Source organism: Aethina tumida, chromosome 4 (genome assembly GCF_024364675.1).
Source record: "Aethina tumida isolate Nest 87 chromosome 4, icAetTumi1.1, whole genome shotgun sequence".
Lineage (NCBI taxonomy): Eukaryota > Metazoa > Arthropoda > Insecta > Coleoptera > Nitidulidae > Aethina > Aethina tumida.
In genome coordinates this window covers 10,930,485-10,943,530 of record NC_065438.1, presented here as the reverse complement: position 1 = coordinate 10,943,530, position 13,046 = coordinate 10,930,485, and the positions used below count along the sequence as shown (strand labels likewise).

Sequence of the window (13,046 nt, the reverse complement as noted above, 5' to 3'; positions counted from 1 at the left end):
CTGAGGAAAATTGATATGTTAATTTATCTCTATAAGGTGATACACGTACACCATTAGAAGTTTATGTAGAACTAAAAAAGATTTTGAATTGACGTTTTTATAATAATTATAACTTAATCGCAGAACGCAAACGCTTTCAATTAGTTTGTGACAAAGACTTATCTATCAAGTGCGCAGACGATTTGTTTGGTTAGCTTATTCACGTCAAAAAAAAAGCGGGCTACGAAAAATTTTACAAAACTCAATAACAATCCGACTACCATGTCCCAGAAAGTAGATTGGGCTCACTACGTGAACGAAACGGAAGAAAATATTACCAGCAAGGTAAAATAAATCCTAAACACCTTAAAAAACTTAAGATAACCTATGAAAAAATTCTAGATAGATAAAGTGTCCCTATCAAATGGGCCCGCACCTGAAGATGACACCAGAGACACGTGTAACCCCGCCGAAGCGAGCTTGTTGGCAAAAATCATCAGGAAGGGTTTAGTTGTTAACAAACATGACATAGAGGTGCAACGAAAGGATCCCAAGTCTCCTCTGTACAGTGTCAAGTCCTTTGAAGCACTTAATCTGTAAGAAAAATGTCAATGATGTACATTTGTGTATTTACATATGTTATTGCAGAAACCCTAATTTATTAAAAGGAGTATATGAAATGGGCTTCAATGCTCCATCAAAAATCCAAGAAACTGCACTTCCAACCCTTTTGGCTGATCCTCCCCAGAATTTGATTGCACAATCTCAGTCAGGAACTGGTAAAACTGCTGCCTTTGTTTTGGCCATGCTTAGTCGAGTTGATGTCTCCAAAAAATATCCACAGGTGTTTACAAATATATATTTATTTAATTACAGTCTCAATTCAAACAATTTCTTGTTTCAGGTTTTATGTTTGTCTCCCACTTATGAGCTGGCTATTCAAACCGGAGAAGTTGCAGCTCATATGGCAAAATATTGCACAGACATAGAGATGAAGTATGCTGTTAGAGGAGAGGAAGGTAAAGCTGATAATAATCATTGATATGCTTTTTTTTATTTAAAATATTTCATTTTTAGTTCCAAGAGGTGTTAAACTAACAGAACACATAATTATTGGTACACCAGGCAAAGTTTTGGATTGGTCCACCAAATATCGTTTGTTTGACTTAAAATTAATAAGAGTTTTTGTGCTTGATGAAGCAGATGTCATGATTGATCAACAAGGTCACCAAGATCAGTGTATCAGGATCCACAAGTAATAAGTTACATATGAGAATTTTAAATAAATACAATCATAATTCTATATTTTTATTCAGACAACTTTCGGAACAGTGCCAGATGATGTTCTTCTCGGCGACGTACGAACAGGAAGTGATGGAATTCGCCGGACACATCGTCAAAAATCCGATAACAATTCGACTGAAACGTGAGGAGGAAAGTCTGGACAACATCGAACAGTATTACGTTAGATGCAAGAACGCACAAGAAAAGTACATGGCGGTCACAAATATCTACGGTACTATCGGCGTTGGACAGGCCATCATTTTCTGTCGCGTAAGTTGTCGAAGCGGTTTTTCATTTATAGATGTGCGGAAATAATTTCTTTTTGCAGACCAGAAAAGCTGCGGCTTGGCTGGCGGAAAAGATGTCGGCGGACGGACACGCTGTTGCTGTTGTGAGTGGAGACCTCACAGTCGAGCAACGCATCCAAATTCTGGATCGGTTTAGGGAGGGTAATGAAAAGGTACTCATTACAACTAACGTCTTAGCTAGAGGTGAATTTCATAAACAAAGGGGTCGAATTTAATTTAAAGTTAATGCATTTGATTTTTAGGCATTGACGTTGAACAAGTAACAATCGTGGTAAACTTTGACTTGCCGGTGGATTTGCATGGTAAAGCCGATACCGATACATACTTGCACAGGATTGGAAGAACAGGCAGGTTTGGCAAGAGAGGAATCGCCATTAATCTGGTGGATTCGGAGGAATCTATGGCGATTTGCCAGGCGATTGAACGGCATTTTGATAGAAAGATCAAACTTTTGAATGCAGATGATTGCGACGAGATCGAGAAAATCGGCCAATAAATTATATATTTCATCTTTATTAACTTATAATTACTTTATTATGATATAAATTGTCATTGTTTATTTTATTAGAAATTTTCAAACTGGTGTTTTATTTCCCTCACCCACACCATTAAAAAATAACACAAATTTACTAAAACCAGATTTAATAATCCACAAAACATTAATTACGATTTTTGATCATTTCAAAGGCTGCTAAGTGTTCACTTCGAGCTTTCGCCACTTCGGGGACGTCTTGAACACCCATCGGCATCTCCATTTTATTATTTTTTTGCGGAACAACTCCTGAAATCACCGGTTGACTGACAAAACTCCTGAAAACAGGAGTTTTAACAATGGGTTGTGAAACGTAATTTGGAATTATGAATGGTTGAATGTGGTACAAAGAATCAGTTCCGAAACTGTACGAGTGGATGTTTGGTATTTTATGTATTTCTTTTTCAGTCTTTGCTTTGTTCTGAAAAATAAAAAACTATTAATTAATATTTTTGATATATTGCTTTGATAAATACTCGTTACCATTGCTTCCTGCATCATAGCAAGATGTTTTGCTTTTGCCTCGGCTACAGCCGGTGTATCTACAACTAGGGATGGTAATATTTTCTTTGGCACCATAGGAGCTATTGGTAAATTACTGGCAGTAACTCTAAAATATACAAAATTAAAATCAAAACATTCATATTTTTGATTTCGTCTATGATAGTACAATTAAATACTTAAATTAATTCACTAACATAATAAATTGTACTTTTTTTTAAGGATTATCATCCGAATCAGTTATATAATTTATAATGTTGAACTGCTGTATGTTAATTAAAATGCTTCACCGTCATTAGTTTAAATTGGTGTATTTGTGTGCACCGTTCCAACAAACTAATTAAAAATTTCCTGAACCAACATTGTTTTGCATATACACAAATTTATAACACATCGTAAAACGCTGTTTAGACAATGCTGATTCAGGAAATTTTTATGTTTATAAACAAAGCAATGATTTAAATATGAAAAAAATATTTATTTAAAACGTTACCTGAATCCATTGACGGCATCAGAAGAGTATTCAACAGATTGCAACTTGCCCTCAGCATCAACATAAGAATAAGCCCCTCTGGTAACACCGTCAGCAGTCTTCACTTCATTTTTCACGGACAAATGGTTTGAATATCCATAAGAATATTGCCCAAAACCGTCTTGTGAGTGATATTGATTGGATATTGGAACGAAAACCGGGGCGAAAATATCCACCGGCTCCGCACTGACGATTCCAATCAAAAGGAAAATTATGAAGTGGTTCATGATATTGATATAGCTGAACTGATGGAAATTGGAGGTTTTGGGTGGGTTATATACTAAATTGGAGACCAGAAGGGCCGGTTTTAATGACAAAAATTGTTTATTGTTGCAGGAACATGTCCTGTTTGTTTTTTGAAGAGATACACCGTAGTACAATCCAGGAATTAATACGAAATTCAAGTTAATAATTGTTTAGTTTATTCCTGATGGGTATCATAGTAAAAAATGCTTTAATAATAGATTTAGAACCGTTTAAAATATTGTGTAATTATTGAAATGAAATGAAATTAAACACAAAACACCTATTATTATAAATAAATTTACACGATAATTATCACTGTGCGTGGACGCAATTTGATGCCAGTGGTTGACTTTGAGAACATCTTTGTTTCAGGCCAGATTTTTCTAACCGGACAAGGTTGTTGAAAAACTTGCACGAAAACGAAACAATTCAATTAAATCCAGTTCCTTATACGTTTTGGTATCTGAAGTCTATTTTAGTCAGTAACCTACATAAGTAATGTACACGTAAAGTACGCAGATTGTTTGTATTAACTTGAGCTATTATAAAATTGGGAGACCACAATTTTTGTATTATTTATAGATTTATTTCCCATCAATATTTAAATTATGGAGTACATATTAATTCTATTTTCGTTTGGAATATTGCTCCTCCGCGGAAGGTTTTAAATTCCTGCTTGTTTGAATTTTCTGATAGCTTTTATGTGTACATTTCCAAGGAACACGGAAAACGTGTTATGTACATGTGTTTGTTCAGGCTATTGATTTTATTTGAAACGTTTACTCTAATTAATTTTTCTAATCACCGTCAATCGTTTTCTGTTCCGATTGTTATGTTGCATGTTACGTACAACCATGTTACTTCATGTGTTTTATATTATCATCGGAAACAAAATAAAACGCAGGAAAAAGAAATAATTAATTAGGTCAGTCATTGTATAAATTACAATGTTAACGATAATAATTGACGTGTAGTTTCAAAAAATTTCATATTTAACTTAGTGAGTATAACGGCAGCAGGAAAAAGGCTCCTCCGCTTCGGTCGTCATCGCCAACCTGTGGCAGGAGAAACGTGTCATGAACCGGCCTCGTGGTGCGTTGCGCCGATGCCCGAAGTCGGGCCGCATCTCCACCACGCCAACCAGTCCAGGAACTTATCTTGCGGCGGTTGGTTTCATTCTCGTCAAAAACTGTCACACAACATTTGACGCGAGTCAACATTGACACAATTTTCTATTGTTGAACATGTGTTTTTGAGTCGGACCGTGACAAGAATTGAAAAATCGTTCGACAAGTCTGTGATTTGCGGTGGTGATGGCTAAGGAGAACGACAATGGGGTGCGGGAGTTCCAGTTCCAGGCGAGGGACACGTCGAGCAACTGGCAGAAGTTTAAGCGGGGGATTTACAATCCCGAAACGAAGGAGTATTTGGGGAGGACACCGAAAAATTGGGGTACGGTCAATGAACAATGATGGTACTGATTTGGTTCAGTTTTTGTATGAGCAACCTTGGTGATTGGGAGCTGTTTACTTTCGAAGACATAATCAACAAATCTTATAATAAAAAAAAAAAATAAAAACAAATTTTAAATTTATTATGGCGGTTGATTGATTAAATAAGATAAATTTAATTTTGGTACTTGGGTATTATAAAATTAGCGGGTATTTCCTGTGCTAATTTCGTGTATTTTTAAAGCGGTTTTGAGAAACATTTATTTTTAGCACTAAGCAGAATATGTAAACTATAAATTTAATGATTGTTCAACCAATAATTATAGATACTTCTTTTCACTTAATATTGATTTTAATATATCTTTTAAGTCATCAAAATGGGCATAAATATATCACTTGTCTCGCATGAATTTGGTTCAAAACAAAAATGTAATCAAGTTTCCAAACGTAACTGTTATCATGAGAAAATAAACTATATATGTCCATAATCGATAATTTTTATCATTAACAGCCTCAGTAAAATTTATATCTTATACATTTTACGTTACTTTTAAGTGCATGTTTAACGTTTCTATTAAATTAACTCAAATAAATCAACAAATTCGTTAAGTTGATTATAAAAAATAATTACACAAAAGAAATGGGTTACGTGATATCTATAAATGCGGTCGTCTGCGTTATTTACGTCCCGTTATCGTTTACGGGCAGCAGTTGATAAAATGCGATTTCCTGTTTTCCACATGTGCAAAATTGAAACCCCCATTTTTTTGCCGGCGACGCTAATTACAACGGACGTCCAGAATTGTCCGAACCTCGCCCGTTTTTCGCCGCTCCCTGTTCACGGTCGAAGGCGAACCGATTCCTGCGGAGCGGCATGACGATTAGCTAAATTAAATTAAAACGGGTCAGGTGAACGGGAAAACCAGGTGGGAAACTGTCTACGGGACATCAAAAGGTCGACAGTCAAATGTCACAGCTTTCCTATTGGATTGATCAATTAAATTATAATTTCTTGCTTCTTAAATATTTGTACGTGCGGACGCAGAAATTGAATAGTTTACGTTTATCTACTGAATGAAACCGTACTAAAATAACGTTGGACTGGTTCCAGTTCTATTTTAAACCGATGTTGCAAAATTTCGTCTGCATTCGTCACGAACTGATAAATAATCAAACCTTTTGAATTCTGCTGTATAAAAAATAATGTGTTACTCATCTAGAATGTTTTTGTTGCGTCACAAAAGATAAAGATTAAAATTAGCAGATATTATAGAACTTTAATCTGTGTTAAGTGTGACCTGGAGCACTTTAATTAATACAATTAGATAATTGAAAATATTCTGTATTATAATAAAAATTGGTGTATGAAGAACGGACGATTTTATTACAGTTATCTGTAAATTACGAAATGTCAACCATCTTTGATGGTATTTATTAATTTTCAGTTTTGATAATTATTTGTGATGAGGATTGGGACAAACAGTATTATGAGAATCACATGAAACAATAATATTTATGAATAATGACAATTCATATTCGTATAGGTAATATTTATTAAATTTTTATGGATGCAACTTAATAAAGTCAACATGTTAAGTATTGAAATTACCAAATTGTGTCAACAAAGACATTTGATAGATTCTCCTGTAAGTATTTGTGTACGCGTACAAGGTTGTTATCGATTGTTGTCAGTTGAACGTTAAAAATGCAATCGGTGGGCGAAGCCACACTGACATTCTGTACATTATCATCTATTCAAATCTTCTATTTATACATACACCATAGTTAATGGTGCCATTTATTATTTTTAACATAACACTTGATAACAATGAAATTATTTTCCTAGCGACGTTGTCATAGAAACAGAACGTAAACCGTTTTATGTACAACTTAACTAAACCAACAGAAAAATCATACATCAGTAATTAGACTCCGAATGTAAATTGGACAATTCGATAAGCACACAATCGAATTTGCGTAACTAACATTATTGAGTTAGTTTCGATAATACGCTTAACCTTGACGCTGCACAATAAATAATCATTTACGATTAACATGTGCCCCGCAAATGTATTTCTAGTTAATATTTACAGGGATGATAATCCTTGTTTGTTTTAAAATGTAATTGTGTACATTATACTTGACTCATACAGTTCCAATCTTCTCAACTTATATAAATGAATAAAATAATAAAACTATGAGTAGTAAACAAATAAAACATTCAAAAGTACAATTGCGTGACAGTTTGACGTCGTTGTTCCCTTATCAATTCAAATATCTGAGCTATAAATGAAGAAATAAAATTCACACTACAAATAGTCAATTAAAAATGCACTAATTCATGTTTCGAACAGTTTTATCTCTATTATTAGGTAAATATTCCGTGCTTTTCATTTTGTTATGACCTCCCAGGACAATTGTTGATCTTCTACACCATCTTCTACGTGATCCTGGCGGCGCTCTTCGCTATCTGCATGCAGGGCCTGTTCGCCACCCTCATCGACAACGAGCCGAAGTACAAGCTGGACGAGAGCCTGATAGGCACGAACCCCGGCCTCGGCTTCAGGCCGATCTCCGACAGAACGGAGGACGGATCGCTCATCTGGTACAACGTGACGAACGCCACCACCGTCGACAAGTGGGTCAATTTACTCGACGGCTTCCTTGAACGTAACGGCCGGATCTTCTAACGTGGCTAAATTCAAAATAATCGGATTGTTCTTTTAGATTATAACAAACCGCAAACGGGGGAGAATTTCGTTAACTGTAACTTCTCCCAAAGCCCGCCGCCCGGCTACGTTTGCGTCACCGATCTCAGCTCCCAATTTGGGAATTGTACGCCGGAGAACAAGTATGGGTACAACACGAACAGTCCCTGTATTTTTCTCAAGCTTAATAGGGTAATTAATAAATTGATTATAAATCGACGTCCTTTAATTCATGTTGCTTCTGATAGATTTTCAACTGGAAACCGGAGTTTTACACTGAACCTATTGAGGAAATGCCTAAGGAGTTACAAGATCACATCTTGAGCGTAAGACTTTTAAATTTAAATATCTCTCAGTCCATTAAAGGGTTCATTTTATTGCAGCTCGAGCCTGAAGAACGCGAACAAATCTGGGTGACTTGTCAAGGCGAAGACGACATCGACAAAGAAATGGCTAATGTTTTTGAGTATTATCCACGCGGCTTCGCTGGATATTATTATCCGTACACCAACACCAAGAACTACCTCAGTCCATTAATCGCTGTCCGCATCAGAAACCCCAAACGTAAGTCCTTGAAGGCTAAAATTGCTTATTCAAAATGTTTATTTACGTGAAAACAATGCCAAGGGGTTATTACAAATTTATGGGGCATAAATAAACGTCAAAAGCCAAACCGTCCTACACACGTTTCAACTCAATCGATTTTTCGCCAAAGCCCAGACAGGAAACATCGAAATAAATACTTGAGGGTGTGTGCAACGAGCACTGGTTCCAACCAGTTGCGTTCGTATGTGCGAAAGGTGGATCAAATTCCTGTTTTCTTTTTTTTCCACGGATCGATACAACGTCTGTTTGTCTGCCCTTGTTTTGTGCGTTAATGGGATCTATTTCCGTTCGCTCGCGATGCCTTAATAATGCAGCAATAAAACAGCCACTTTGTCAAGAATCACAATCCCGACATTTAATATGAATGGGGAACATGGAAAAGTTCACGGCAATTTTATCTGAATGTTTGAACATGTTTATCTCTTTGAACTGTCGTGTTTACATTGTTTTGTTTTGTTGCAGCAAATATAATCATTACGATTGAATGCCGCGCTTGGGCAAAGAACATTGAGTTTAGGAGAGGCTCCCTGAATCGTGCAGGTTCGGTCCAGTTTGAGATAATGGTGGACACTGAGTATAAACCTGTGATCATCAATGCTTCGTCAACGATTTGAAAGTCGACGTTAGTTAATTATTTTAGAGCTTATTAGTACTTATTGTTTTTAACATTTGTTATTTGTTTCGTACTTGGTACTTAAGATTATAGGTTGTGCAAATCGTGTGTTGTTGTGCAGGCTTATAACGTTCACTGTTTTTACTTAGTATTACCGCGAAGTATTCGACCAAATGTTCGTCAAGTGACCTTAAAACGTGTCCCAACAAATCGTTTTTATACATTCAGTTGCATGTCTGAAATTTTAATAAATAGATTGTCCAATTGATCCGTTCTTTTTTTATTACACTTATTCCATGTACACTTGTATTATCAACTTATTCGACTTAAAATTCTTCGCCCACAACGAACACTCAATGGTAACCAGCACATTTTCTACAACATATAATTAAAAACTCTCCCAACTCTCCCAAACTCAGCCAACAAACTTACTCCTTACATTAAGCAATTTTACTGCCACCAAAGGGGAAACATACTCGACTGTGGCTCTGTGAGGGAAATGATAGCTGGAAAATCCCCTAAAAGGATAATACTCAAGCTCACCCAGATACTCCATGTCCGAAGTCCTTCTACCCGCACAGTCCACCCAAATGATCTGAAATCAATGCCCACATTAAACGAACCTACACCTCTCCTAAAACAAACCTTTTCCTGCGAATGTTCGTTTATATGTTTCTGCAACGATTTCGGCATGTTAGTCGGAAGTTTCTTGTCATAATACACCGGAGTCCAAGTCGGCAACTGTAACATTAATTTTCAGTTCGAGTTTTTTGAACCTGCATTCACCACCTTGTTGATTTTGAGATAGAAACAGGGTTGATACGCGTTGTACCCGAAATCGGAGGTGCTGCAGTTCATCAGACTATCCCTGTTGAATAGACAGTATTCTTGGGTACGTAAACCTTTAAAATTTGGTCGCTCGCAGTTCACGAACCGCACCGATCTGGATCTGTGCTTGAAATTCTGATCGTACTCTACAAACGGGTAAAGAGACAATTGAGAATTTTGTTCTATTATTTGTTTACCGTCGAAAATCTCTGTTATACTATCGATGTAGTCGGAGGCCTTTCTTGTTTTGTCCGAGTAATAAATAATAGGAGATATTTCGTTAATATTGGGGAAGAAGGACAGTCCAGGGTCGATTTTATCGGATGTAGTGAATTTGTCCTCGTGAGGATGAGTCTCATCCATCAAATTGGAGTAGTAGTGATGCAATATCAAATACGTCATTATCAAAATTATGGCTGTGAATACTATTATGTATAATAGTAATTTTACTGAAATAAGACAAATTTAATTGGAGCAACTCCAAGGCAACAACTTACTCCAATCTGAACAATTTCGTTGGCAAACCGTTCCCTCTTTTGGATTGTATAGGAATGTTTTTACTTTCTGTTTAAAAGTGACTTGGTCTTCGTTTCTATATGATTGTTCGCTAAGTCTAGCTGCCATTTTTACTTAAAAATATTACAAACCAAAGCTAATTATTAGTTTTGATTAGTTTGAATTCGCCAAAATGACAGAGTGGTGACATTTTTCATGAATTTTTGAAAAATACTGAAATAATATAATAATAATAAAGTTTTATCTCATTTATGTACAGGTAAATATATAGAAATATTTCAAAAAAATATTCACGTAAAAATTGAATGAATCAATTTGCATTTATAAATAGGTATTAATTTTAAATTCTAAATTTACGCATTACAATATGCAGCCCACCTTACATGTTAATTATTATTTGTTTATTTCCTAAAAGTCTTTAATGTAAGTATTGTAAATTAACGCAGTGGTTAATTTACAATACTTTTTATATAAAATGTTAAACAAAGATTTATATTTATTTTACACGACAGGTGCCAGTTAGCTTAACATTGCCCATTAAAAATTGTACGAATCATACATAAAGAGTTTTTAACAACAAATTAATAGATAGATACCATAAAAGAGTCTCCAATATAAACTATAAATAATATTCAACTTTAATAATAACTACAATAAATTAGGAAAATTAAAAACGTGCGGGAAATATATATAGAACGGATATCAAACGTCACTTTCGTGCTCGCTGATTGGTCGTACCTATTAAGAAAGTGTCGCACCAAAATAATGACGTTTTAAGAAAACCAGGGACACTCCTCATAAAACCTTCCGTGACAGTCCCAATCGTCGCCCTTTTGCACCAGTGTATGTGTTCAGTGTCGCCGCGATGCCGGAACAGATCTCCAACCAGCAGTCAAGTTTGTTGACCGCCGAGGAGAATGGGCAGGTCCAAAGACTCCTGGGCAACCGTTGCCAAAGTCTCGCTACCACGGTCGTGCAATTGTACATGACTCAGGCGCCTCATCATCATGAATGGGTGAAGAAACATACGGGCGTGTTGTGCTTCGTCAAGGACAACATTAAGAAGAATTATTTCTTTCGACTACATTGCTTGCTTAGAAATGCCCAAGTGTGGGAGCATGAAATGTACGACAGCATGACTTACGAAAAACATTTCGAATACTTGCACATGTTCGAGGGTGAGGATGGAGTGGTGGCGTTTAATTTTTGTGACTATGCAGAAGCCAATCAGTTCTATGCGGCAGTCAATAAAAAAGTGGAAATGCGCAAAAAACGTTTAGAAAGGCGGCAACAACAGCAACAACAATCGGCTAGGTCGCAGAGTAACAACAACACTCCCATCCAGTATATGAGTCGAAGAGAATCTAATTCTCAAAAGAAACCTTTGAAAAAAGCTAGAACTTTAACAAAGGCTGACATTGGTACTCCTACTGATTTTAAGCACATTTCACATGTGGGGTGGACAGAGGACTCAGGATTTGATATTGATACTGAGGATGTTCAATTGAGGACTTTCTTTGATAAGGTATTAGTCATTTCATTGATGGTGATAAGTAAAACTCTAATACATTTATTTTCCAATAATAATGCAGGCAGGAGTCTCGGAGAAACAGCTTCAAGACAGGGACACAAGGGAGTTTATTTACGACTTCATTAACAAGCATGGAGGCAAAGAGGCTGCTATGGAGGCAGCTTTGCGGGGAACAAATAACACGGCGCCCAAACGTGCTCCGATGCCGCCCCCACATGCAGCCGCTCCGTCGGTGCCACCGGTACCTCCACGTATCACCCAGCAGCCCTCAGTGCGTCACGTGAGACAAGTAAGGAGTCAATTAATTGTCTATAAAAAAATAAATTTAAAGAAATATTAGAAATTTGCAATGGTATTTGTTTATTTTTTATTTTTTAAGGCTCCACCGCCTCCGCCATCCCGGCCACCACCTATACAGAGAGAAAAAATGGATGCAGTACCACCTCCGCCTCCACCTATGAACAACGCCGTGCCGCCGGCACCACCTCCGCCGCCGCCACCACTCGATTTTCCTACTGGAGAACAAAATTCTGCGCCTCCGCCCCCGCCCATGGTTGATTCGAATGCGGCCCTCATGGCGAGCATAAGAAATGGAGCCACTTTAAAAGTATTAACACTACAAATTCAGTTGGTTTGGATTATGTAATGTTTCGTGTTTTATTTTCAGCCGGTAGAAGAGAGGATTTTGCCGCCGGTGGCGCAGGTAGACGACGCACGAGGAGATCTGCTGCGCGACATACGAAAAGGGTGCACGTTGAAACCGGTCGCGGAGAGGGAGATTAGTACAAAACCGATTTCGGCGAAATCGTCAGACGAAGGAGGTTGCGATTTGGCCGGCGCCTTGGCTCGGGCATTGGCCGAACGGAAAATGGCCATCACCAATTCTGAAGACGATTCTGATGATTCGGAGTCGAACGACGATGAATGGGACGATTCGTAAAGGTTTTGGGGGGTTTTGCGGTTTGGATTTGTTTTGTTGATAAATTCTCTTACAATTAGCTTGTACATAGTACTCACTCAATATTTTGTAATTGTATAATCATGATTTCTTTATAATGAACAATATCCGTATGAACAAAATGTAGCATGTAAATACGTCTTGACAATAACCGTAATATTAATCAATCTCAGCATGGGATATATATAAGGGACATAAATATTAAACCTAGTTAAATTTTATAACCACGACAGGTCCATCAGTAAAAGCAATACTGGTAATTCATTATAGGTCGTTGTCAATTATTTCAGTGAATAAAACGCATAAATAATTGGGCTTCCGCAAGTCTGTGGTTTCATTTCCCCCAGTTCTACTTCGAAGTTATCATCAACATTGATTCAATAGTGCTGGAGACGTATAGTATTGATAGTGCAATCTGGGTTGCCTAAGGTTAGTAATGACAAGTGATGACTG

The 13,046-nt window shown here is 36.9% G+C and overlaps 5 protein-coding genes across 6 annotated transcripts; 3 read left to right on the top strand and 2 right to left on the bottom strand.

The window, feature by feature from the left end:
• Positions 1 to 20: 20 nt before the first annotated feature.
• On the top strand, positions 21 to 2,150 carry LOC109594160 (DEAD-box helicase Dbp80). The gene is made up of 8 exons (XM_020009350.2): positions 21 to 324; positions 382 to 575; positions 628 to 823; positions 884 to 998; positions 1,057 to 1,234; positions 1,296 to 1,533; positions 1,592 to 1,754; positions 1,814 to 2,150. The coding sequence occupies exons 1-8, from the start codon at positions 262 to 264 to the stop codon at positions 2,065 to 2,067; spliced, it is 1,401 nt and encodes a 466-aa protein (XP_019864909.2). The 5' UTR covers positions 21 to 261; the 3' UTR covers positions 2,068 to 2,150.
• Positions 2,151 to 2,202: 52 nt separating this feature from the next.
• Positions 2,203 to 4,355, bottom strand: LOC109594148 (cuticle protein 6-like). The gene is made up of 3 exons (XM_020009337.2): positions 3,098 to 4,355; positions 2,587 to 2,713; positions 2,203 to 2,524 (listed from the first exon to the last, which is right to left on the bottom strand). Exons 1-3 carry the CDS (start codon positions 3,361 to 3,363, stop codon positions 2,231 to 2,233), a joined length of 687 nt encoding a protein of 228 aa, XP_019864896.2. The 5' UTR covers positions 3,364 to 4,355; the 3' UTR covers positions 2,203 to 2,230.
• Positions 4,356 to 4,542: 187 nt separating this feature from the next.
• On the top strand, positions 4,543 to 9,028 carry LOC109594190 (sodium/potassium-transporting ATPase subunit beta-1). Its single transcript, XM_020009388.2, has 6 exons — positions 4,543 to 4,834; positions 7,246 to 7,503; positions 7,561 to 7,733; positions 7,790 to 7,867; positions 7,925 to 8,105; positions 8,610 to 9,028. The coding sequence occupies exons 1-6, from the start codon at positions 4,696 to 4,698 to the stop codon at positions 8,759 to 8,761; spliced, it is 981 nt and encodes a 326-aa protein (XP_019864947.1). The 5' UTR covers positions 4,543 to 4,695; the 3' UTR covers positions 8,762 to 9,028.
• Positions 9,025 to 10,306, bottom strand: LOC109594193 (sodium/potassium-transporting ATPase subunit beta-1). Of its 2 annotated transcripts, XM_049966640.1 has the most exons (7): positions 10,086 to 10,306; positions 9,786 to 10,037; positions 9,550 to 9,734; positions 9,406 to 9,501; positions 9,304 to 9,355; positions 9,193 to 9,248; positions 9,025 to 9,135 (listed from the first exon to the last, which is right to left on the bottom strand). In XM_049966640.1, the coding sequence occupies exons 1-6, from the start codon at positions 10,210 to 10,212 to the stop codon at positions 9,211 to 9,213; spliced, it is 750 nt and encodes a 249-aa protein (XP_049822597.1). In that variant the 5' UTR covers positions 10,213 to 10,306; the 3' UTR covers positions 9,025 to 9,135; positions 9,193 to 9,210. The 2 variants fall into 2 exon arrangements, with proteins under 2 accessions (XP_049822597.1, XP_049822596.1); XM_049966639.1 differs by having other exon boundaries at positions 9,193 to 9,355; positions 10,086 to 10,297.
• A 530-nt stretch (positions 10,307 to 10,836) lies between these two features.
• Positions 10,837 to 12,917, top strand: LOC109594192 (neural Wiskott-Aldrich syndrome protein). Its single transcript, XM_020009390.2, has 4 exons — positions 10,837 to 11,629; positions 11,697 to 11,924; positions 12,015 to 12,242; positions 12,303 to 12,917. Exons 1-4 carry the CDS (start codon positions 10,970 to 10,972, stop codon positions 12,573 to 12,575), a joined length of 1,389 nt encoding a protein of 462 aa, XP_019864949.2. The 5' UTR covers positions 10,837 to 10,969; the 3' UTR covers positions 12,576 to 12,917.
• Positions 12,918 to 13,046: the final 129 nt, after the last annotated feature.